Source organism: Cyprinus carpio, chromosome A21 (genome assembly GCF_018340385.1).
Source record: "Cyprinus carpio isolate SPL01 chromosome A21, ASM1834038v1, whole genome shotgun sequence".
Taxonomy (NCBI): domain Eukaryota; kingdom Metazoa; phylum Chordata; class Actinopteri; order Cypriniformes; family Cyprinidae; genus Cyprinus; species Cyprinus carpio.
The window spans coordinates 1,364,611-1,392,110 of NC_056592.1; the positions used below are offsets into that span (position 1 = coordinate 1,364,611).

The window sequence follows — 27,500 nt, forward strand, 5'->3', positions numbered from 1 at the left end:
AGACAGAAGCTGGAGGAAGTGATGCTGGATTGGAGACAGTATCCCGACTGCAGCCAAACACCTTAATTGTGATGCATTCTCCGGGTTCGCTCCTGAATGAAGTATCCTGCTCTGATGCCATATGGTGTCGCATGCAACATTTAACTTGTCAGCTGTAATGGATTGTTCTGGAAGCAGATTTTAGCTGTAAGCGCTAACGGGTCGTCTGCGGGCGGCTGTATGAAGGATCACGAGGTGCCGCGCGAACGATTCGCCTGGAGACGCTGACCCGTGTGACTCTCAGATTTACCCAGCATCCTCGGCGGCCGTTGAGCGGCTGCTGTCAGAAGCGCTTACGTCAGACAATGGCGGGTAAATAGTGGTCAGCTTCAGAGATTCAAACATGCGACTGGTTCGACCTGAACATTATTCCAGGTTAAAAACTCAAACTCTGCTGACAGAATCCACGGCCTGCTGTTGATTACACTCCTAAAAATAAAGGTGCTTCAAAAGGTTCCATAAAAGAACCATTTTTGGTTCCACAAAGAACCATTCAGTCAAAGGTTCTTTAAAGAACCATCTCTTTCTTATCTTTTAATAAACTGAAGAACCTTCTTTCGCCACAAAGAACCAAAGAAGGTTCTGCAGATGTTAAAGTTTCTTTACGAAACCATTTAGACAAAAAGGTTCTTCTATGGCATCGTGAACCACCTTTATTTTTAAGAGTGTACCACTGATAATGTGTTTATGTGGAATGCAACAGAAAAACAATGCTTTAATAAATTATTCTTTGGTAAAATTATTTTTGTTTCATGATTGAGGGCTATAATGTGAAAAATTATTGTTAATGTATAATATATATATATATATATATATATAACTAAATAACTAAATAATTGTACATTTGCTATAATAATGTAATAATTTAGTTAATTTTTTAGTAGTTATTAAGTATGTTATTTATAATATTTAATTAATATTTAATATATATATATATATATATATATATATATATATATATATATATATATATATATATATATATATATATATATATATATATATATATATGTTTTAATTTTTTATTATATCTTAATTCCATATAATTTACATTAAAGTAATTTTATTTGATAATTTTAACAATAAAATATTTATTTATAATATTTTTTTTATAAATGATAAAACTTGCTACAGTTGTGTATACACATTTTATATTTAAAATGGTTATAAAATCGGTGTGTCTATCCATCTCTCTCTCTACACACACACACACACACACACACACAAACACACACACACACACATATATTTATATATATATGAATTGTAAGTGCATTACTGTAAAGGTGATTTTCATTTGTTTAAACAAATAATGTTGAGTGGTTACCAGCAGCATGTCACTGATGGTTTCAGTGAAGCTTAAGTTGGATTTATCCTTGAACATTCCTTTAAACAAAAATAGCGTGGAGTTGAGGACAGCTGTATGATGTTGAGTTGTTGAGTTGAGTTAATTAGTTTCTGCAGAGATTTACAACTTTGAACGCCTGTCAACATGACACACAGGAATACAACACAATCACACACAATCCAGATGTCTCGCAGAAGTCACGTCTCAGGTGTGTGAAGCATCTGACGTTTGTGACGCGCTTACAGGAGATGAACTTTTAATCACGCGTCAAGGCCAAAACGTGTGCGTTTCAGGAAGAAATGAGTGAGAATAGAAGGACAGTAAGATTCCATTTGTTAACATTAGTTAAGTGCATTGGTTAACACACTGAAAACAATTTGGTGGCATATTTAGTTTTTCACAGATTTTTTTTTTTTTTTTTCACTCAGAAATTGCTAGTAATTTTCACAAAAATCAGCAAGTAATGCACTGAATGTGAAATTTAAAAATAGTAGAAAAACTTAAGTAGTCTTTTCTTGTAAAACGCACTGCAATAATGTCCTTTATTTACAACTTTGAAAAATCATTTTTACAGTGCATGAACTAGCAATGAAATATATTAACTTTCGTTAATGTTCATTTCAACATTATTATTATTATACAAATCAAAATTTGTATCTTACAAACTAGGAGTTATTTAATAATTATATTACAAAATTATTTATTATTTAATGTGATATTGTAAAATGAGCTGACTTTAATATTAATGAATTACAAAAATCATTCTTACAGTGCATAAACAAATTACTTCTAAATAATTATTAATCTTAGTTATGATTAATTAAATGTTGTTAATTTTAACATTTAATAATATATTATTAAAATCAAAAGTTGTATCTGTTTATATTACTAAATGGACATTAAATAGCAATGGACAGTTGCATTTTTTATGAACTAATGTTAACAAAATTTAATAAATACTATAACAAGTGTATTTCTCATATTGTAAGTTAATGCATTAACTAATAGGATCTTATTGTAAAATTTGACAAAATCATCAACAGATCACAAATGAGATCTCGATTGTTTCGACAAGATCAAGTGAGGTTAAATTGTTAAAAAAAGAGGGACTGATGATATCAGTTACAAATTTTAGTTTGAGTTCATGCGTCTTTTAGGCAAAACAAAGTTGAGTCTTCAATGAAGCGTAACTGAGATCTCCATGAAGTGTTCTGAGCTGTGAAAGAGCAGTTTGAGAATGAGAGGTGTTTTATATTCCGTGTGTCGTGGGCAGCGCTCTGTGTGATTACTCTAAACAGAGCCACTGCCAAAGCTTCTGAACCCAACCGAACGAGCCCCTCTCCACCTGGATGAGGTTCGTGCCAGACTGTGCACGTGTGTGTCCATCCAGCCCCCCCGCGGGGACCTGCCATCTGCCCCCCCCCCATCCTCGATGGACTGGAACGCTTCACTGAGGGGGTTCTGGGAAAGAATAGTGCTGAGAGATGTTCCTCCGCAGGCCATGAATGTCCAGAGCCAACAGAAGTTCAGGGAAGTTTGGGAATGTGGCACAGTTTGGAAATTAACCAGTGTTGTTCGGTTCCCAGCGATCTTCAGAACATCTTTTATGTTCCACGGAAGAACGAAAGTCAGGTTTTGAATGATAAGATGGGTGAAGCATCCTATCAAGTGTCTCTAAATACAATGTAAGTTGATTGGAGTATGTTTTACAAGAAAATATAATTTCAGTCTTTCGACTTCAAAATTGCATGTTTAATTCAATGTTTTACTTGTCGTTTCTTTGTAATCATTTGTGAAATTACTAGCAGTTTCTGAGTGAAAATGTTTTTTGCACCAAATTTATTTTCAGTGTTAAGTATTAAAGTCCAATTTTTTCAATGATATTGGATCCAGAGGTATTTTTCACTTTTTTTTTGAAAGAAAGAAAGAAACTAACAAGCTATGAGCTGCATCATAACACACTGAAAAAAAAACAAAAAAAAACAAATGGTGTAGGCCTTACCATTTTTACTCAGAAATTGCTAGTAAATTTAACAAACAATTACTAAGAACTGGCAAGTAACACATTGAATTAAACGCGAAGTAAAGAAGAAAGACTGAAATAGTATTTCCCAACAGGTTTTATTTATAACTTTGAAAAATCTTTCTGCAGTGCATAAAAAACTTTGATTTTAAGCTAAAAAGTTTCCTAAAATCAGACAAAAAAGGTACAAACCCATGAAGTATTGCAAACTACATAACAATGGAGAAATAAAAAAAAAATGATTTAAAGATGTTGATTATGTACATAGAAACAACTTAAGTGCAAAATATGCACATGCATACAAATATTTCAGTATATTTGAGTGTATTACATCATGTGCTTTAATTAAGTGGGTGGCGCTTGTTTGGTGTGATTTGCTTGTTGTGATTTTGATTGGTCGTGATTTCTACGCAGAATCATTTTTAATGTAGGTTTTCACCAGGAATTCTGCCGTGAAATGTGATTATTTAAAAAATGTCTTTAAATGGCCCAATATGCTCCAAAAAAAGCATAATCCATCGATTAACAACCTCGTAGCTCATAATAGATCTGTCTTTAACAGTTTTAGTTTTATTTAGTTTTAGTTATTTTAAATTAAAGGAAACTGAGAAATGTTCATTTTTAATTTTATTTCAGTTAATGTTTATTTTATTTAAAGTAATGAAAATGTTTTTAATTGTTTTAGTTTTAGGTTTGGTTAACAATAATAACCCTGTTAACCTTTGCACACTGACTCATAGAAGTTGCGTAAAACCAGCCAATCAGATACAAGTTTTTATCCAGCTCATGTTTGTGGTCAATATGCATCGATGCATACTAAGGTATAGTAGATCTAGTTAAAGTGTGTTGATAGTTGGTCTACAGAATATGAGTACTATGCAGCTGTTTCACATTGGATCGACCAATCAGACAGGGCCAGAGCTGTTAGATGCATAATGAGGATGACATCATGATGAAGCCGGCGGCTCATTGGTCAGTGTCAGATCTCACTCTCAGTGCAGTATGGCGCAGGTTTCCCAGACTCCTCGGCAGCTGTAGCCGCTTTCTCCAGCTGTTACAGACACGTCACCTGCTCTGCCCGTCTCTCTCTCTCTCTCACACACACATAAAGCCACCGCAGGTCCATAATTACTGCCACCAGGGGAGGCAGAGGAGCCATTAGAGACCCTGGGAAAGAGGAAACACACACACTGTTTATAACATTCACTCTATTACGGAACATGAGACACTCTCCACATTGACTCTTAATTCATATTCCTGGTCTTGTGAAGGATTCGTCAGTGTTATGTTATTTTAAAGAATAAATCATTTGTCAACTTAATAAAATAATATTAACCAAATAGATGCACATATTAGCTTCAAGCAATGCCAGGTGCATTTAAGAAAGAAAATAGTGTCAGTTTTGTGAGTGAATCTCTCCCTGAATAAATATACTGATGGAAAGAATAAAGATAGCTCATAGATTAATTAAAGGTCTTGGAGTCTGTTACGTGAACAGATCACACTGTCATTCACTCTGTGTTTTATTTTCTGGCAGTATCCTCTCATAGTTACTTATTAGGACTCAGTCTGAATATTAATTGTGTGTGTGTGTGTGTGTGTGTGTGTGTGTGTGTGTGTGTGTGTGTGGTGTGTGTGTGTGTGTGTGTGTGTGTGTGTGGTGTGTGTGTGTGTGTGTGTGTGTGTGTGTGTGTGTGTGTGCGCGTCTCTTCCAAAGCCGTTCCACTTCTTGCTTTCATCTGAATTTGCTGCTTGAGTTTTGAGTGTTTCTCAAACAGGTGCTGGACAGCAGCAAACATCAGCAGCAGCAGCTGTGCAGATAGAGAGACACCTCCGTCCTGTCTCTCTCTCTCTCTCTCTCTCTCTCGCTGTCTCTCTGACGTGTTTTCACCTCTCTTCTTCTGTCTTTGTTCTGCTTCTTCAGTCAGTCTAATACTCGAGGAGAAGTTACTTGACAGTCGCTTTCACACTAGCTGTGCTAAAATAATGAAAGAAAGATAAAATAAACACATTTAAGTAAATGTAAGTTAAGTATTATATACAGTAAGTAAATTACATAATATATTAATAGAAATAAACAAAAAAGTAATATTTATATAAATATATATATATATATATATATATATATATATATATATATATATATATATATATAAATATATATATGCATTACATTTACGTATTAATATTTAATATGTAATATTAATTCAAATAAATGAATATATTACACTTGTTTGTTTACACACCAACACACATATCTGATATAATATTAATATACTTACATTTGTTGATTTTTTTTATTTATATTTTATCATTTGCTTATATTGCATGTGTTTAGGGTTGCAAAAAGGTGGAAAGTTTCCAGTAAATTTCTGAAATATTCAAGAATTTTTGGAAACTTACCAGGATTTTTAAGAATATTCCAGGGATTTTTTGGAAAGTTTCTGGAGGTTTACCACCCCTTTGCAACCCCATATGTGTTATTTATTAATTTATTTATCTATCTATCTATCACAGCTATACATGAATTCATATCCACAAAACGCAGTCCTTAATTCTGATTTTGTGGGTTATATCCAGATTTTCACACATTAAATTCATCAAACATCTGATATCACATTAAATTTGGAAATTAGACTATTTCACCTGCATTGGCTGCTGCATGAAGTGTTTTCAAAACTTTCAGAAAAGTTGAGAAGGGTCCAGTGTCACACTGAGCTGCAGTCGTTCATCCAGCGTGTTGTAATTCAGCTGCATCATCAGTAGCGAATATATTGCTCTTTCGGTATACGCTTTTTAGACTTTTATTATTCATTTATGCTGTAATTATCAGGATATGTTTCTGAACTGAACTCTATTTTATTTTCCAGTGAGATCCCCTCAGGGGCTAAAATGAATTCAAAAGGACATTTTTTATTAGCTTAAGTCTATTGAAGGCTATTAAACAAGCTTATTCAAATCTGTGATTTCCTTTTATAACTCCTCTGAAGCCTTTGGGTGTTATTGAAGCCTTTTCATTACATTTAATGTAACGTTTCCAATGCCTGTTAGCGCTTCTGTACGGCGTCCAGAATACAGTATTTCACTTCTGTTTGCTTAAACACACTTTGGCAAGAAACATGCCCCGTTCCTCGAGCTCTAGAGGAGAGAAATACAAAACGAGGTGACGTTTAAATTCATTTGTTTTCAGACATTTGCTGTGAGATTCTTGCAGGAGATGAGCCGTATCGTATCAAAGCATGGTCAAACTGCGCTTTGCCTTCTGTCACGAGTGTTTAACGCCGGTAATTGTTCTGACGGCGAGTCGATGCGCTCCTTCCAAAAAAGAGGTACACAGTACAAACGACAGCTCTCGACCTGTGCACTCGTCTCCACACTTCAAATATCCACGCAATGCAAGCAGCAGCTTTCCCCTCATAAAGCCATGCAAATGTCGAGTTATCGGCGTTCTTGGCTAAGCCCCGTCGAACGTTCCCATTTGGCACGGATCCCATTCAGTGTGTCTTCCTCATACGGTACAGATGTGAATTTCAAGACCATCTAAGCACTCTTTTGCACAAAGTAAGATGGCATGCTTTAGTGAGACGTTCCTTTGTTCATTGTTCGGCTAAATTGTCGTGTGATCTGTGATGTATTTTACTGTGAGCATAAGTAATCCCCACTGCCGCTTCGGTTTTGTGTTTTTTATTCTGTATATAAATACAATGGAGAACATTGTTTCGGTTTTTAGACTCGACAAAAACACGCACATGTTCCCATTGTGCGTCAGATATTGTGGAATCATGCAACAAATCCTTCGCAAAACAAAGATGAACTAGAACAACGCAGCGTCTTTGTGTTAAAACACAAGACGCAAGAAGTAGGAGACAAAAGAGAGCAGGCGCTGATGTTGATTATGAGATTTACAGAGGCACCAATACGAGAGTATCTGAAGATTCGCAGCTCTTCGTTTGCTTGCGTTTGCTTGCGTTTGCCACGGGGCTTTGGCACTGCAAACGCTGTCACCGAGCCAACAAAAAATCTGCAGTGTCTGCTGCATTTTAGCAGCGAACACACAGACACGTGCACGTGCACGCCAATCCAGTTCCAACTTTTCAGCTCGCACATAATTGTTCAACTTTATAACTAATGCCAAAACTGTAACGGCGGCCGAGGTTAATTTTTCACCACCTCGAACGTGCCAAATTGCCAAATGTATTCAAAGCGATGCAACCCCTGAACGCCACGACAAACTCATGTGCATTTGCCAAGCGCCTCCCCGGAAGGTGCACAGTGATGTTTTAGGGTTTGGTGATTATATTGATCTGCGTATGGGTCGGGGGGTGTTTAATCAGGGCTGTTTTGCATGGGGCTCTCTGCCTAGAATGCAATCAAGCGCTTTCAAAGGAACCTAACAAGTGCACGGCTCCCCCACCGGCACGGTGAATTTAAATGCCCCTCGATTGACTACCGATAGCGTCCTGCGAAACACAGTGCATCAGCTTCCACAAACCCAAATCTCGACGCTAGCAGGGTCGTGCTGACCGAGCAATGTGTAAAATTAATTTCTGGTGTGGCATAGAGAGCGAAGGAGGACAGTGTTTGAGGGTGTCGTGCATGTGTGTTGTTTTTGAAGCTGGCTCCCCGTGGATCTGTGCCTTCTCCTTCTGTACCTTTCAGACTTTGTCGGCACGCTGGCCTGGAGCCCACTGATGTCATGGAAACTGTTGTATTGGTACGAGTGATTCATGTCCATACGGCCTCCCCCACATGCAACGGGCTTTTTTTAACCCTTCCCCCTGTTTTAAATAATTATCCTTGGTGTGCGTTTCCATGCAGCCTCGTTGAACTCAAATGGACGTGATGACAAGTCTAATTATGTGGTTTTGGGGTTAGAGAAGGTGTCTGTTTAGACTCTGTCAGAAAAACATTTAGTCTCCCACTCCGAGCGCTTTCGGATCTGATAATAACCCGCGCATTCGAACCCGCGGAGTGTGTGTGGTGTTAAAGGGTTTTTGTGTAAGTTTTGGCTTGGAGACATGAAAAGCTCTTTGAGCGCTTCTTTAAAGATGAACTTGGCACGAGAACACAGTGGCACGTCCAACCCCCGAACCTCGACTTTGACCAATCAGGGCTCTCCGGAGTCGCCCATGTGCCAGCTTCACTTTCATAATTCTATCAGAGACACTGCAGTACTCCGGCTCGTCTTCCAAAACGCACTACCTTGACTTTTTCCGCGTCAAACCTCACTGAAACTATTTTAAGCCGATGAGCTGCTAAATGCATTTTGGCTTTTTCTCATGGGAAATATCAGCCCGCTGGAATCAGACCTAAACACTAAACAGCGTCTTAAAAAATAACCCAGGCCAGTTATGCATGTAGCTTTTGCGAGTGTCAAAGCAAAGCTTATGTACAAGAAAATAAAGCTAAATAAACAGTCAACATGATGCAAAGTATCTTGTAGGACTTCCTTCATTTTTAAGATTGTACTTTATGTAACATTTGACCTAAAGAAGGAAAAAAACACATTGCCTTTGTTTATAAAAACTGGTTAGTTTCATGTGAAGCCGGTTACATATTTTTTAATCATATTGAAATTTTAAAAACAGAAACTGTAAATTGAAATTCTATAATTTTTGGTTGTATTATATTATTTGATTAATTATGTTTTTCTATATTTTTATGTTTATATTTTATTTTTGATTCTATATATATATATATAGAGAGAGAGAGAGAGAGAGAGAGAGAGATAGAGAGAGAGAGACAGAGATGTACTTTTGTTTTTGATTAATTTTATTTATTCTAGTTTATAATTTTTTATAATTCGAATTCTATTATATATATATAAACATTTTCTTTTGTGTGAAATATTGGTCTGTTCATGCAGGCCTGAGCTGTGTTTTTTCTTTCATGATCCCTGCTGTAATGTGTTGTTTAAGATACAGGTATTAATTTAATATCTGCCATCTCTCATAGCCCTATAACTGTGACTCCAGGAATATTTAGATTAGCTGTCAGATATTGTTAGTTACTGGAAAACAGCCGAGACAATCAGCAGTTAGAAAAGCACAGAAAGGCTCACACAGCTCTCTCTTTTTCTCGCAGTAAATGTGAAGTCCGTCCTGTTTTTGCACCTGCTCTCAGATGCGTCAGTGTCACATGAGGCTTAATGTTTCTTAAAGCTTCTCTCACAGTAAAATTATAAGAAAATTTCACTTTGTGTGCATCTGAAACTAGTTTGGTTATTAATTAAATTTCTTAGTTCTTAGGCTGTTAGTAATTAGTGTCTTATGTAAGAATTACATTGCATAATTTATATACCTTTACATACAATCAGAAGCAAAGCTCATATTGTTTTTATTAATTTATTTAATTTCATATTATGCTCTTTTGCACTTTGAGATTAATTATTTTTCCTTCATTTCAACATAAACAAAAGCATTATGTATGCGTTTGATTCTTGCACATCAAATGTGTTGTCAGTGCTGTCAGTCAGGATATTTGACTAATTTTCGCAGTATTTCTACGATGCATTGTATAGAATAAAGCCGGTTGTTGTGCATGCAGCCCATGGCTCTGGCTGCATTTCAAACGCGTCTCTCACGGTTGTGGTCTCGGCTGGGTTTGGTGGGCCTGCGGTCGGGTTTATGTGCTTTCTGTGGCCGCAGGTTGTGCTGCGGAGGGTCGGAGATGAAGGGCGGACTCGCTGCATCTCCCTGGGGCGAGAGAAGCATCCCGTGAGCGCAGACCACGCATCAAACAGGATTAAAACCCGAGGAAGCCCCGCCACGCTGGAGCCGTTCCATATTTGTTTTCCGTGCCGGGAAGGGGAGAGCAAAACATTGTGTCGCTTAATTTTCTCCAAGAAATTGCCTGTCAAGAGACATCATTTCCAAATTATTGTTCATTATAAGCAGCCCTCAGCTGCCTAATAGTGCCGCCGTCTCTTCCTCCGGTTCTCCAAAAAAACATATCCGGATGTCTTTTTTTTCCCCAGTACAACCCAAACAAGTGACATTTACAGTTTTCCTGCTACAGCAACCGTGTTTGTGCTTCAAACCTCTGAAATGGTGTGGTTGTGTGGTTGTTTTGTGACTGTTCAGACTGAATGTAATCATTTAAAATGGAGCATAGTCTGTATGAAATGATTGTGGGTCATTTAGCTTAAGGTATGGAGCAAATACAGGCCTAATGTGTGTCCGAGATTAAGGCAAAGGACTTCTTTCTTATGAAATTATTGCTTTTATTCAGCAAGGATTGATCAAAAGTGAGAGTAAAGACATTTACGATGTTGCAAAGGATTTCTATTTCAAATAAGTTTCTGTTCATCATAGAAAAAATTATAATAATTTGAGGGCTACATTAGAATGATTTCTGGAGTAATGATGCTGAAAATTCAGCTTTTCATCTCAAGAATAAATTACATTTTACAGTGTATTCAAATAGAAAACAGTTATTTTAAATGCTTATAATATTTCACAACTTTACAGATTTTACTGTATTTTTGGTCAAATAAATGCAGCCTTGGTGAGCAGAAGAGAATTCTTTCAAAACTATAAAATAATTGTAACAACCCCAAATTTTTAAATGCACTGAATATATATGTGTAGACAGATATGTAATTATTTTAAAATATAAAATACTGTACAGAACAAAGACTAAGAGTGTTTATGTTCTTATTTTGAATTGGAACATTAGTGTACTTTTTCCTGCATCATATATATTTTTCATAATATTTCATAGATTCTGTCATTAATTGTTTCCTTTTTATTCATGCAGTGATCATAAATAGCAGTACAGATTACTTCATCTTTTTTTTCGTTTGTCAGAATTATAAATTGATGTATTGTGACATTTTGCGCATCTGATGAAGAAACAAATGTAAAATGTTGTGACATATAAAGAGGATTTTTTTTTCAGGCTGTATACCATGACAATCTCTGTGCTCTGTCTTTAAATCTGAAGTTGAACGTTTAATTTGTGTGTTGTGTGATGCTGTGGTTTGTGTACGGAGCAGCTGTCTGATGTTCATGTACTGAGACGCGTCCTGTCGATCGCATGTCGCTTTTTTGATGAACTGTTTCAGAAGGTTAAGCACATTTTTTATTCTGTCTCTCTCTCTTTGTCTCTCTTTCTGTCTTTCTCTCACCCCTGCCTCCCCCCCAAAAAACTCTGGCACGGATGAATCCGGCTGCGTGTGTGAGAAAGACGATTAAGAGAGGCACCTTTCGCTCTGCTGATAACGGCCCATTTCTGCGTTAATTCTACCTGCTTGATCTCAGTTTGGCAGCAAGATGGTCTCAATCGCAGTGCTTTGTGTTGTAATGATCACTTGTGAATGCAAACCAATGTTTTTTGAGGTTTAAGCTGAAGATGTGCCACTGTTTTGGTTGTGCCTTTTTTTTAAGCTGAGTATGGATGTGATAAATTGAACGTAATCTTCATTTTGTCAACGGGATTTATTAGCACAATGAGCTATGGGCACAAACAAGCAAAATAGCAACTTGTTTTTGTGCTTCCAAGCAGTTTTTCCTGAGGAAAACATATGACGTCTGTATTTCACATAACATGTACTAACGACAGCGATGATGCACAGCTGGTCCCGAGGAACTCCGGTGCAATGCAAACTCTGAATATAATCCATAATCTGCCGGTGTCCATGAGTCAGAGATGGTTTGTCTTTGACTAGCTGATGATTATGAGCCAGTTATTATCCATAACAAAACCACTTATTCACGGGGCGCGTGTTCTCCCGTGTAATGAGGGGCTGTCATGCGTGTGCTGTCAAAACCGCAGAGAAATTCAGCGTGACTCAGGCGTCCTCTCGCAAACAGCGGGAGAAATCAGCCTGTGCTAAAAGTCAGAGATCAGAGCAAAACGATATTATTAGCGTTAAAATATCCGCAGATAAACAAAGACACCAACTAAAGAGGAAACATGAGAAACCAGCAGCAGATCTGTGATGTTTAAAAGCAGACATTAGTAAGAAATGTTCCCAAGTCTTAAAATTTCTTGTTCAATTTAAGGTCATAAAAAGTTTTAATTATCAATATGTAAGAGGTCCTAAATTTGGGGACGGAAGTACAAGAATTCCAGTATAACTGTGATTATTAAACTTCTAAAAATAAATGTGATCACTGCACATTTATTAGAAAAACATCCAATATCGGTCAATCTCTCATACATATGTATTGATATAATGGTATATATATATAAAAACTATTTCAAAACACATGTAGTTGCAGTTACCCTATTGATTTTGCTTGAGATTTTAGGTTATTTTATTTATTTATTAGTGAAAAGAAAATATCCAAAATACATATGTAAGTGTTTGTTTTATTACACACACATCTATTTGCGTCTGTTGATTTAAATTCCAATGCATATCTTTACAAGTTTTTTCTCCACTTCAGCATCACTCACCAACACCAAAACTTAGAGTTTTATTCCTCTCTATATTCTGAAGGATTTTACTGAGGGGTTTGTTCATATATCATTCACACTGATTTATATAACATTTTATATCTAAAAATATGGTTAAAAATGCATGTATTTAAAGGCTGTGAGTTTGTTTCTCCACTTCAGCATCACTTACATACACCAAAACTTAGAGTTTTATTCCTCCCTATATTCTAAAGGATTTTACTGAAGGGTTTGTTTATTTATCATTCACACTGATTTATATGGCATTTTGTTCTTAAAAATGTGGTGAAAATGTCTTTTTTTCTGTCATTATTTTTTGATTTATGGAGTGATTAAAAGAGAAATCCAAAGTCAACTCTGTAAAAACCTTTTAATATGTTAGCAAAACCAAACAAGAATTTTGCATTAGGCTTTATCCAATATTCATATGTATTTTCTGGAAATTTGTGCAAATTAGTACATATTTAAATAGACGATGCCTCGTTTTCATATGTAAACATACTATTTCAGAAATTTTGTAATACAACACAATTGTCTTAATGTGCTGTGATATCTATCTAATATCTATTAGTTAACATTTTATTCTATTCACCTGATTTTTTTTTTTTTGGCTTAAAAGAATCTGAGATACAGGATTTATTTTCATATTCCATGGATTTGTTCTATATGGATGTATGGTGTTCATTTTATTAATGCAGGTCTTAAATCTGATTTCCAAAACTCCAAAACAAGCTCAATAATAAACTAAAGTAAAAGCAAACAAAAGAAATGAAGAGTGAGAGCCATACACATGCAGCATCTGTGCTGAATGTGTGTGTTTTTCCGGAGTGATGTTCCGTCTGTGGCATTCCTGTCCTTTTCCAGCTCTCTTCTGGATTTCATTCCCACGTCCAGATTCACGTTCTTTTGGATTAGCAGGATTTATAAAGATGTGTGTCTGAATCCAGCAACATGTCAGGATCTCTCAACGAAACACAACAACCGTCCTTGGAAACGGTTAAACATTCGGAAGAGCAAGAAAGATGGTTTATTTCACTGATAAAACGGACGGATTTCGTTGAATGTGATTCACATGTGATATTTGTCCATGTTTGTGTGTTTATGTAATGTGTTTTGGATATTCAGCATTTGTGTGCAGTCAAATGTACAGTGTTGAAGTAAGCGCAGTGATCTTCATGTGCTCCGCATCGTGATTCAGATCAATGCAGCAGATTTCACTGTGTGTTTGGACGCAGGTCATGCATGTGGTAGATGTTGACCTCTTGTTTGACCTTTGAGGATTCAGAGTGTTCTGGGACACCACCTGGTAAATGTTCAGATCAGAACAGAGTACAATGATTCCTGTGTGTGGAAGAGTTTTATAGTTTTATTTTATTTTGTGGTATTTATTAAGTGTTTTTTGTGCTTTTCCTTTAACTGATTCAGCACGTTTTTTTTTTTACCATGGTAGAAAACTGAAAAAACCACCACGGTAACCATAGTTTTTCCTTCCAAAATACCATAGTCACATTACAGTGTTAACTGGGTTTTAGCACCACTGTTATTAAAAATGAAATAAATCAAAAGCACAGACTCAGATATTTTGTAAATTATGGTTACTGTGGTAATTTTATTTTGAGCGATTTGTGTTTGAAGGTTTACATTGGTAAACAGATTTCTTGTCTTTATATTTTTGGGCTGTTGACATAAAATGTTTTATTCAAGATGGACGGTTATAAAACGCACCTGCTGAGATGTTCTTCTTCCTTTATAATCATGTTAGAGTTACAAAGATGTTCTTTGTTTTACGGATACCATGGAAATTTTTAAGATCTAGTATCATTTTTAGTATTTAGTGAAGGTTTATAGTAATAAATAGTTTTATTTTCATTCATTCAAATGTTCGTTTGACACATAAATGTCTAGAAAACACAAAAATTGCTTTCTTTCATCTTAGCTTTTGATGATTTTAGAGTTATAATGACTGTAGTATGTTTTTTTGTTTTACTCTATGGTTACACTGGTTCATTTTTGTGAGCAATTAGTGTTTAAAGATTTACACTATGTATGATGATTTATGATTATTTTAGAGTTATGATGGTAGTTTGTACATTGTTTCACTGTATAGTAACTTCCATGGTATTTTTTAAAACGCAGTTTAAATATTAGTACTTAGCTTACTCTATAATTCATTTTTGAGAGATTTTAGAGTTTGAAGGTTTACAGTAGTAAATAACTTTGTTGTCTTTATTCAAACATAGGCTTTTGATGCATCTAGAAAACACGATTGCTGCGATTTTCGTCTTAATTCATGATGATTTTAGAGTAATTATTACTGTAGTTTGTTTTTTGTTTTACTCTATGTAAGGTATAGCAACGACTTTAGTAGTTAGTGTAGTGAATAGCACCGTTGTCTTATTTAAAAATCCTCTGGTCGCATACATTAAAACACATTTTGGATGTTTCTAAAACGTAACAGAGACTGAGCTCAGGTCGGTCAGAACAGAAGCACAGGACTCTGTAATTGGGCTCATTTGATTATGACTGGATGAGGTCAGAAGACTTTAACAATATTTGCTGTGTGTGTGTTTGGCGGCGGTCCCGGCCCGGCCCAGTGCAGCTAAAGGCAGGGCGCATTCAAGCATGTTCCTCTATATGATTAACAGCCTGTAGACGAGTGTTTGTGAGACTTTGAGAAGGTCTTTATTCTGCTAATACCAGATTTCACATGCCGCTGGCTTCCAAAGGGGCCCAAACCTCACGTTTCTTTGTTCTCTTAACAGTCGCAACATCAGTAAAACAAAACAACAAGTCAAACATCTTCATTCTGTCAAACCAGTTCAACTATTCGACGCTTGATCGTGTGTGTTTGTTCGTCAAAGCGTCTGACTGTAATAACCTGAGCTTGTGATGTTTGATGTTTGAACGCCAGCTGTCTGTTCAACATGTGCAAATTCATGCGACCACTGCTGATTTCTGAGGTTACGTCCCTCATCTGTTTGTTTTGGCTTGTCCTTGTGGGTTTAAAGGACTTTATTAACAGCTTGTTTTTAGACTTAATTGAAGAATAATTAATGAATGTGCTACTGATCCATCCTTTGTCTCTTTAAACAGGTAAAACGGAGCGAGCATCATATTCTTACGGACGGGACTCCAGCATTCACGGCTGTCAGGTAAGAGACTTGAACTGCTGTTATAGTTATTCTTTAACAGCTCAAGAGACTCAGTTGTGTCTCTGATGTTTCTCCTAATGTGGGAGAAGCTAAATCAGCCTCAAATGAGTCACTAGTCATCATTCGGTAAGAGTCTAGAGGTGTAAAATGAATGTGGAGCATTGGACGAGAAATGTATGAGATCTCCGACTTTGTGTCTGGGTAGATCTGATCAGTTTGAGATGTTATTAAACTCTACAGAGAATTGACATTTATCTAGTTATGTTCAGTTTCTTTGGCTAGAATGACTCAATGAGAAAAATAAAATAAAAAAATTATATATATATATATTTGAAAAATATTTAACAAATAAAAAATATTGTTTAATGCAAATAATTTATGCAGTTTCTAGGTTTTCTAGGCTAGAAATGACTCTTTATGAGCTCATTCTTTCTCAATTTTTTTTTTATTATATTTGGAAAATATTTTATTACTTTATTTGGAAAAATCATGAAAGTCTCAATTTGATCTTTTAATCTCAGTGTTGTTTAGAAGGTTATCATGAGATCATTTGTGATTTATTTTCATGTTCTCAAAGGAAAACAGTAATGTAACTGTTGTGTTATTTGCAGCGCTGACAGTTGTTTTGCATTTCTTTGTGTGAAATAAATGGTAAATGTGCTGTTTGAAGTGAATGGCAGCTGCTGGAGTTTCTGTAGTGGAATAAATAAATAAACAGGTTTGTTTGCATTGCAATCGTACCGTTAGCAGATGGCCTCTGTTAAAGCACATCTATGAATTCCTGCAGATCACCGTGTGTGTGTGTGTGTGTGTGTGTGTGTGTGTGTGTGTGTGTGTGTACGATCTCTCACCAGCCCATCGTGTTTATATTAAGAGACATATGGATGTTCAAACGCCTGATACAACATCAAGAATAGACCTGTTTTAATTCAGCCGCTCCATCCTGAGTCTACTTATTCGTTTTTGTGTTTTTCATTTTCACCAATTTGTGCTTGTATGTATATACTGTATGCATGTATGTATTTATTTATGTATTTACTTACTAATTTAGTTATTCATTCACTATTACGTCATTTTGAATATTTATATATATTTGTTATCTTATATTATATATATATATATACAGTACAGGTCAAAAGTTTGGAAACATTACTATTTTTAATGTTTGTGAAAGAAGTCTCTTCTGCTCATCAAGCCTGCATTTATTTGATCAAATATACAGAAAAAAATTTAATATTGTGAAATATTATTACAATTTAAAATAATTGTTTTTAAATTTATTATACTTTAAATTATCATTTATTTCTGTGATGCAAAGCTGAATTTTTTTAAGGATCATAATCACATGATCCTTTAGAAATCATTCTAATATGATGATTCATTAGCAAAGTTGGAAACAGTTCTACTGCTTAATATTTTTTCAGAACATGTGATACTTTTTTAGGATACTTTGATGAATAAAAAGTAAAAAAAAAAAAAAAAAAAAAAAAAAAGCTATGTTTTTTAAAATATAAATATTTTGTAATAACAATATACACTACTGGTCAGTAATTTGGGGTCAGTAATTTTTTTTTTCTTTCCTTTTTTTAATAAAATCAATACTTTTATTCAGCAAGGATGTGGTAAATTGATAAAAAAGTGATAGTAAAGAAAATATATTATTAGAATATATATTATTGGAATTTTTTTATTTTGAAGAAATGCAGTTCTTTTTAACCTTTTATTCATCAAATGTATTAGACATCAGAACTGTTTCCAACACTCATAATAAATCAGAATATTAGAATGATTTCTAAATGATCATGTGATAGACTGGATGTTTACATGTGACACTGAAGGCTGGAGTAATGATGCTGAAAATTCAGTTTTGCATCACAGGAATAAATTATTTTTTTAAAGTATATTCAAATAGAAAAACTATTATTTTAAGTTGTAATAATATTTCACAATATTACTGTTTTTTCTGTATTTTTGATCAAATAAATATATATATATATATAATTTATAATTAAAAAAATTATTTGGAAAAATATATTTTTATTAAAAATATTTTAATGTATTTAAGTATATTTTAAATATATTTTATGTATTTTTTATTTTATTTTATTTTGTTTTGTATGCAGGTTGTTTCTTTGGTCACTCTAACAGATCAATGTTCTGAAAGCGTCACTGTATTTCACTCGTCAGAAAGTCAAATGACAGACTTACAGTGACTCTCTCTTCTTTAACATCCAGAAAATGACATGCTTGAGATTGAAGTCAGAAGAATGGCAGTCATGGAGACGCTCCTAATTAATCCAGCATGCAAACGCAATCTGAAGTGATGTGATTGGTGTTAAAATGTAAATTGTTGAGGTCTGTGAGTTTGTGGAAAGTTTTCTCGCTCGCTGGGTTTGTGGGTCGCCGGCAGGGTCTTCAGAACTGCAGCTCGCGCTCAAATTAATCTTTCCTGACAGTTTACAAGACGAAGCCATCAGAGAACGACAGACTGATGGGATGTGAGTGACAGAACAGTGTAATGCATCCGACAGCGTTTGTGTTGCTTTAAAATCCTGCGCCGCTTGGAATTCTGGGAAGGGTGGGTGAATTAAATGCAGAAACCTTAAGTTGAAATTCCCCCTCGATATCACTGTAAGACGATCTTCATCTGCCTTCATCAGCTCATAATGCTCACATTTATCCTCAATATATTGCTTTTATAAAATAAAATAAAATGGTGTTTAAAGCAGTCATCACTATTACTATTGCTCATATTAGGGTTAACAATTAATTATAAAAGGTACACAACCCTAAAAATAAAATTAAAAGGAAAATTAAATAATGAAAATGTTTCTTAAAATGTAATTTTATTTTATTTTATTTTATTTTATTTTATTTTATTTTATTTTATTTTATTTTATTTTATTTTATGAATATAAAATAAAAAGGAAAATAAAATTAAATACTTATTTTCTTTAACCCGGTTTTATTTTATTTTATTTTATTTTATTTTATTTTATTTTATTTTATTTTATTTTATTTTATTTTATTTTATTTTTACAATGCATCATTCAGAATTTAATTGTTAATGCCTTTCAAATTCCAGTTCAGTTCCTGAATAGTACATAAAAACCAAAGGAAAAGAAAGTAAATAAAATACTTATTTTCTTTAACATTATTTCAGGTCAGTTCCTGAATTAGAACTGCGGTTGCAAACAGGATGGAGAATTAAATTTGAAGACATTTTTAACTGTAAATCAGACTCGTTTCCTCATTCCTGACTGGACAGATCTGACTTCTGACCCCAGCGTGACCTTGAGGTGTTCCCCCTAATGGATGTGCACTATCTAGGGGAGATGTTTCCAGCGCTCTGGGTCATGACACACACACTCACACACATTCAGAGAGGTCTGGAGGGCAGACGGGAAAACCAGAGCTAATCCTGAAAACTGAACCGCTGCCAGAAACACGAATTACACGTCACAGCCAAGAGAGTGTGTGAGTGTGTGAGTGTGTGTGTGTGAGTGTGTGTGTGTGTGTGTGTGAGATCTGTTTCTGTCCTTATGTCTCTTGCTTTGTGACTTTAAACCAGTGTTATTTTAGTACCACTGATACATTATTATAGTTTTTGTTAATATTTTGACCAATTCAGACTGAAAGTGAGTCAATTCAGTCATTTGATGGGAAGAAATCACCTAGCAACCAGCCACAGCACCCTAGCAACTGCATAGCAACATTGTAACATTTTAACATTTAGAACACGTTAGTAACGGAACAGCACTGTCTTTCTGCTGAAAATGCAGTTTATTCATCTAATGGTGGGAACGAACACACACACACACACACACACACACACACACACACACACACGTAGGGCCTCAGCTGGTCGCGTGCTGTAATATAAAAATAATAACGGCTAGAAATTATGTACAGAGTCGACTTCAATTATTGTTGTGTGATTGTTTATTGTGTGTGTGGATGTAAGTGAATTACAGTGTGAATATGAGTTTACAGTGACACAAACACACACACACACACACACACACACACACACACACACACACACACACACACACACACACACACACACACACACACACACATCTGTCCACTTGTTTCTGTTACTGACAGTGTTGACCAACCAAAAGATAAAATGAAACTGAAATACTTTTATTCTATTTTTATAAAATGTACTAATTAAATACTTGTAAATAAACTAGTAAATAAGATTTTAAGTCAGTGTTTCAACAATTTAACACGTTTGCGCAGTCACAGTTCTCTGATATTAGTAAATGGTCACATGACATGCAGGTAAACAAATAAAATATTTAATCTTTTTTAACATGTGGAGGGTTTAGTTTTTTATTTGTATTTTATTAATAATTAGCTTCTCATCGACTCATTTAGATTTTCATTTTAAAATTATTTTTATTTTACATTTTAATGATTTTATTCATTATTAGCATCTCACCAACTCATTTAGGTTGTTTTTATTTTAAAAATATACATTTTTGTTTTAATTTTTATGAATTCATAACTTCACGTTGATTCATTTTTATTGTTTTTATTTAAAAATTAGTTATTGTTGTTTTTTTTTTTATTAATTAATTTTATTATTAGCTTTTCATTAACCCATTTGATATTTGTCTTTATTATTATTTATTATTATTATTATTATTATTTTATTTTTTTTACATTTTTATGATTTAATTTCACATTTCATTGATTCTCATCAAACATGAAATTTGAACTCGGCCCTCCTAAAATAAAAAAATAAGTATATTGGCTAAAACACTTTTAGGATAGGTCTCAAAATGTAACCATAAATAGTTCCATGAAAATGTTTTTTTATGGTTTTAGTTTTCGCAAGCAATTTTATTTATACATCCCATTTCATGCACATTGGTAATTAAAGTGTTTTATTTTAAAAATCAGAAAATAATCACAAAAGATATATAAAAATAAAAATAGCAATAAAAGCAAAGAATTAAATAAGAGTAAAAATTGATTTAAAATATATCAAAACATTTAAAATAAAATGATGGTTTTAGTTAATTATAATAACCCTGGATGGCATTCACACTGATGAAGCATCCAGGCTGTTTTTGACGTGATTCTCTCATCGTTGGCTCAGTGTTGACTCGTTTATGATTTGATGTTTAACTCGGGATATTTTTTGTTTGAAAAAGCGGTGATTTACACTTATGTGTGTCGACTTCTCGTGTCTCTCTGATATTTAGCTGCTTGTCTGCTCGAGTACTTTTCTCCTTGTTGCACGTCAAAGTGTTAATTGCTCCTTGTTAAAAGCCCCGCTGTAAAAAGGCCCGTGTGTGTGTGTGTGTGTGTGTGTGTGTGTGTCTCTTCACCTGCCGTCTCTTTGCATCCAATTCCTCTTCCTGTGCTAAAGCTCTGCTAGGTGACGAGATTCAGAAATCAGTGTGAGGACTCTCTCGCACACACACACACACTCGCTGATGGTTATTTTGAGACTCCGCTAACATCACCTCCACTTTAATGGGTTTACAAATATTCATTTATCCTGGCATTTACCTATTCATTGCGTTTTAGTGCGCAGATAAAAGGCTGTGGATGTCAGCGGCGTCTCTGCTCTCTTCCTGTCTGAGGACGAGTGCATGATTGAGGCGAGAGAGAGACGCATCAACAGATGCAGACAGGATGAGGAGAGGTGTAGATTTCCTCTCTCCTTCCTCTGTTCGCGAGGTGTTTGTCTCCGAGTGTGAAGCGCTCGTCTTTTGACTGGTGAAGGGTGTGTGATACAGCATGTGTCCTGAGCAGAGAGGATTGTGGGATAGGCCTGGTCTCTGATCATGTCATTCAGGTGTTATTGCTCAGAAGTGTCTCTTTCAGATCTCTGAAATCTTCGGGATGGAAAACTGGTCTACTGCATACTATTATAGAGATGTTATCAGTTATAATATCTGATACAGCATACAAAAATACACATTCCAAAAAGTATTATATTGCACTGATGTGTCACAAGACCTCACTGCTGTTTGTTGCAATTGTAATCAATAATAATATATTAGACAATACAATTATTATTATGTACATAAATCAGAAATTTCTAAATATATATTACAAAAATATATTAATAATTTCTCTTTAAATTAGTAGTAGTAGTAGTAGTATGTGTTTTATAATAAATAAAATAACAAAAAATGTGTAATTTATATATATGTTTTATTATTATTTTAATGCTATGTATAATTATTGTTGTTGTTGGGTGTTCTTATAATAAATAATATAATAAAAGTATAATTTATGTATTCACTACCTCTAATAACTCTATATAAAAGTATAATTTTTGGTATTTCCCTACCTCTAGGAATAATAATAAAAATAATAATAATAATTATTATTATTATTATTATTATGTATTTCTAAATAAATAATAGAATAAATGTATCATTCACATATACACCACCATTTGGAAAAATAGAATGATTTATTTATTGATTTATTTTTATTATTATGTGTTTTTATAATTAATAATATAATAAATGTGTAATTTATATATAATAGGATAATGTATTTATTTATGCTTTATTTTTTTATATATTTATATTATTAATTTTATTATTATTTGTTGTTTTTAGTAGACCTACTTATTTAATACCATTTGGATTTTAAAATAAAAAATAAAATAAACAATAACATTATAAATAAACAACAATTTTTAAATGTTAAGATTTTTTAAATGTTTTTGAAATAATTTTCTTCTGCTCATCAAAGTTTTTATTTGTTCAAAAACACAGCAAAAAATGTAATATTGTGGAATATTCTGATTATATGTTTTAAATAGTATGCAGTATGTAGTGTGCAGTAGGCTAGTATTCCATTCTGAACAGCCACAGATTCTGTTCTGATGATGATGATGATGATAAAGATGAAGTGTTCACACTGCTCTGGAATGCGATCATTACACACACACACACACACACACACACACACACACACACACACTCAGCACTGAGTAATGAGGCAGTGATGAGCGCGTCCCGCAGCGCAGGGGCCAAAGGTCAGAGAACTGTCTCAGCTGCTGCCGAGGAGCAGTGATGACACAGCAGAGTGTGTGTGTGTGTGTGTTGGTGGTGTGTGTGTGTGGTGTGGTGGTGTGTGTGTGTGTGTGTGTGTGTGTGTTGTGTGGTGAACTAATCCACCTTTACGCACACAGTCTGAAAACACACACACACACACACACACGTGTCAGAGCTCTGCAGGAGAAAACTGATGCATGTGAGCGTCTCATCCAGCCATTAATTATCAGAACATAGAACAGCACACCTGTACACACACTGCCGATGCTGAAACACACACACACACATTTTAGGATGCCGCATGAGTTCAGGCGTCATATACAGTGTCTGTTGATCTGTAACATACCAAAACAGAGGAATTGTGGGTGAACACGGCTGTTAATGCATCATTTAAGCTCATCTGCAGCACTAATGTAATGCACTACTACACAAGAAACAAAGACATTTCATTTCTCATTAATATTCACTTCAGATTCACTCGTTTGGTTTGAAATTTGTCATTGGCCATTCAAACGTATATAGTGCACGAATATTTCAAACAGTATACTTATGAGAAATGATGCGTTCAGCTTTATGCACATGAGGAGTCACTTGTTGCATTGACGCTCAATACATTTGTGTTCATTTAGGTACAGATTCTAATTTACAAAAGCCTACTTTCATCAAATATAAAGACTTTCTCAGTCTGACTTTCATTAATTGCTGATGTAATCAAGGCTGAGTGGGCAGGGAAATAATATTAAATAATAATAGCAAAACATATTCAATTTATGTATTATATATATATATATATATATATATATATAGAATATACAATTTACATATATATATATATAATATATATATTATATATATATAATATATATATTCATAATATACAATTACAATTATTATATATATATTATATAATATATAAATTTTATTTATTTAGTTATTATTTATTTGCAGGACACAAAAGAAAATATTTTGAAGAACTCTTCAACTATTGTCTATACAAGAAAACTCCAAAGCAACATTAGATCACTGTATGGCCCAAAATAATGATAAAAATGTGTTTTTCTATTGTGAAAAAAATAGCTAAATATATATGATGATATAATTTATAGTTCTAGGTGCACTATCCCTTTAATTGTGATTTTTATCACTCTATATTTCATCATTTATACACCCTGAAAGAAGATATTTTAAACAGTATCTCATTGTTTTGGACCCCATTGACTTTCATTATATTTTTAATGTGTGTTCTGTGGAAGATGTGAAGTCATGCGTGTTTGGAATGACACAAAGTTGAGTAAATGATGTTAAAATGACATTTTGTGGTTAAACTGTGCCACTTCAATATACAGCGTGCTTTGTGCAGATGTTAGCAGTATGGCTGTGCTGTTCTGAACACACACAGATCATGCGATGTAAGTAAGAAAGGCTCTTTAAAGTGGAAGCTGATGACGGCGCGGTGGTTTCTCCAGCGGTGCTGCTGTCTGCACTCATTAGCTTCAGGTTTGATCTCTCGGTCGCTGGGAAGGAGAGATTTCTGATGTTCTCTGAGTTTGGCTGTAGTTTAACGGCGGGGTGGGTCTTGTCTACGGTGGCCTGCTACGGCCAAATCTCATGGGTGTCTGAGGGCCGCGGGTCCGAGGGGAACGGGCCCCCTGTGGGTCCGCCAGACCTGCAGACCGCGGGCCATTTAGCATGGACCGACCCGAGGAGATGGATGCTCGCAGGGGTCCTCATTCATCTGCTTCGGGCCTCCTGCTCTTTTTAGCCTCCCTGCTTCCCTCTGCACTCCTTCTTTCACGCGGCCCACATCCATCTCACTGCTGTGTTTCTCTGTCTCGCTCTTTCTCCCCAGTAAGCCTTATTGCTCAGAGGTTGCTCTTTCATTTCTCAAGAGACTGTGTTCTTGAAGTTCATTAGGAGAATTAAAACAGACTCAAATGAGTCGCTAGATGTCATCCGGTAAGAGTTTAGAGCTGTAAAACTCAGATCATTTGATGAGAAATGAATGAGTTCATGTCGAGCAAATGAATAGATTGAAATGTCTCTGTAAGTTTAATTGAGTCTTTTTCTGAGGCATCTCTCTCTGGCTGTGCTTTTGTTTGGTTTTTGCGATATGCTCCATCATGTCAAATCGCATATCGTTTAAACAGCAATTAAGATGTAGACTATATATATATTGCACACTTCATCTCTGTTTAACCTCTTTCTAATCTCAGGAGAATCATTTGAGACATTAACTCTTTCCCCGCCATTGACGAGTTTTCTCGGCTTTCTGTGTTTTCACTGTTATACACTTGGGGGCGCTGTTACACATCTTCTGAACAAGTACACAACCTCCAAACACAAAAACACACATGAACAGGACGGAGAAACTAGCGATCTCTTATGTAAACAGATGCATATTAAAAATAATGCGATCATCAGCAATAGACAGCATATAAATGAAAACTGCATTATGTTATTGAGTAATATGTTGATCCAGGAAGTGGTATGTGTCTGTGCAAGCTTTGGAGGTGTTGATGGAAGCTATTTACTGGATTTATGCTTTGATAATCGTACTGAATATTATCAAGATGTAGTTTTTGATAAAAATTTGATTTTCTCAGCTTTTTGCTCAAAATGATACATTTTTATGAAACCTACCTATATTCAAATGTTGATAAAAAAGAATGCTTTAAGCTAGAACAAAACAGATTTTTTTGTTTAAAAGTAGAGGCTTTGATCTTTATCTTGCTGTATTGCATATTCGAATATTCATACAGCAAAATATACTGTAGGCCATCAAATATTATTGAAAATCATCAAAATCGCTGGCGGTGGCTGGCAACTTTTTAAAAAAATGCTGGCGGGGAAAGAGTTAAATTTGAGAAATGTTCATATTCCTATTGAGACTTTTGAGTGCAGATTGAAATCTTGGCAAGTATGAGCTTAAAGTGAAGTATTAGCTGGATTTCCATTCAAAGTTGCGAATTTAACTTGGAATATCACTTAAAACATTCGCGAATAAGCGCCGTTTCCATCCAACGAGTCAAAGAGAACAAACTCGTCACTTCCTGATAAACTGGCACTAAATATCACTAAGAAAAGTAGGAGAAACCACTGAATATGATCATTTTCATCAATTACTCGCGCCTCTGAGCAAGCAGATGAAACACAATAAATGCGCTCATGCTTTTGGAGGCGGATGCTTGGTGTTTGGGAACGCAGTCGTGTAAGACAGTCCTGGGAGGCAATTCTACAGAAATACTTTGACGACAGACATTGCTCGGACATTTCAGAATGATCCCATTGCGCAAAGTCACATGACTTTTTTTGATGCACATGGAGGAATTTATTCGGCAAATGCATTTCCATTTCTTTGCACTAGTCGAAAACCACCTCAAGCGAGTGTAAAACGGTTTTGCAAATTCAGTTTTGCGAATTCTTCTAAATGTACAGTTTCCATCACTCGTTTCTGATGCGATACGTCAAAATGCGCATAAAAACGGTAATGGAAACATTGTTATTGTTGAGATCTCTTTTGTGAGATTCTCAGGAGAAACATTTGACAAGCAAGCCACTTAATCTTTTTTTTATCTCATTGTGTTCAAGGAGAAAGATTTGAGACATTATTGAGATCTCATTTGTGTTTTTTTTTTTTTATCCAATAAGATTATTTTGTCCGTACTTAATTTTTTGATCATTTTTACATAATTTCGATTGCAAAGTTTGGTGTCTTTGCAAATATGAGCTTAATTTGAGACACTTCATCGTCGTTAAATCTCCTTTTAATCTCTTTGTATTCTAGGAGAAACATTTGAGACAATAAAGAGATCTCATTTGTATAAGGACTTCTTTTTTTTTTATGTACATAATTACTTTTTTTATTTTTGGTTGCAAACTTTACTATCATTCCAAATATGAGCTTAATTTGAGACACTTCATCATTGTTAAATCTCATTTTAATCTCTTTGCATTCTAGTAGAAACATTTGAGACATTAAAGAGATCTCATTTGTATAAGGACTTTTCTTTTTTTTTTGCCCGTACGTAATTTGGATTTTTATCTTTGGTTGCAAACTTTGGTATCTCTGCACATACGAGCCTAGTGTGAGACGTGGTTGAGATCTCTTCTGAAAGTCCCGTGAGATTACAGGTGTTTTTACTCATGAGAAGCATCTGAGAAGCATGACGTATTAACTTCAGTTTAATCTCTTTTTGATCTCATTGTGTTCTAGGAGAAACATTTGAAACATTAAAGAGATCTCATTTTTTCCTCATGAGAAGCACGACACTTAATTTCTGTTTTATCTCTTTTTAATCTCATTGCATTTTAGGAGAAGCATTTCTCTCACACGCTTTCTCTTCTTTGTTTGTTGCACTTTTCCAATTACGTTAATGTCTTCTCGGTTTCTCGCAATCATCATTTGGTGGCCAGGCAAGCATGCGCCTGCTGTTATTAATCCTTCACGGGCGTCTTCAGGTGTGTGTCATTTATCTTTGTTAATATTTCCTCTGGATGCC

General features: G+C 34.8%; 1 protein-coding gene across 2 annotated transcripts in view; it reads left to right on the forward strand.

Moving 5' to 3' along the window:
- LOC109049766 (transcription factor 4-like) overlaps positions 1 to 27,500 on the forward strand; it is a 153,864-nt gene that overhangs the window by 54,230 nt on the left and 72,134 nt on the right. The window contains exon 6 of one of the 2 annotated variants that reach the window (XM_042778510.1): positions 15,906 to 15,964. In XM_042778510.1, the coding sequence (XP_042634444.1) occupies positions 15,906 to 15,964 (59 nt within the window). Of the gene's footprint in view, positions 1 to 15,808; positions 15,965 to 27,500 lie in introns of those variants that run through there. The other variant, XM_042778506.1, reaches the window with a different exon arrangement.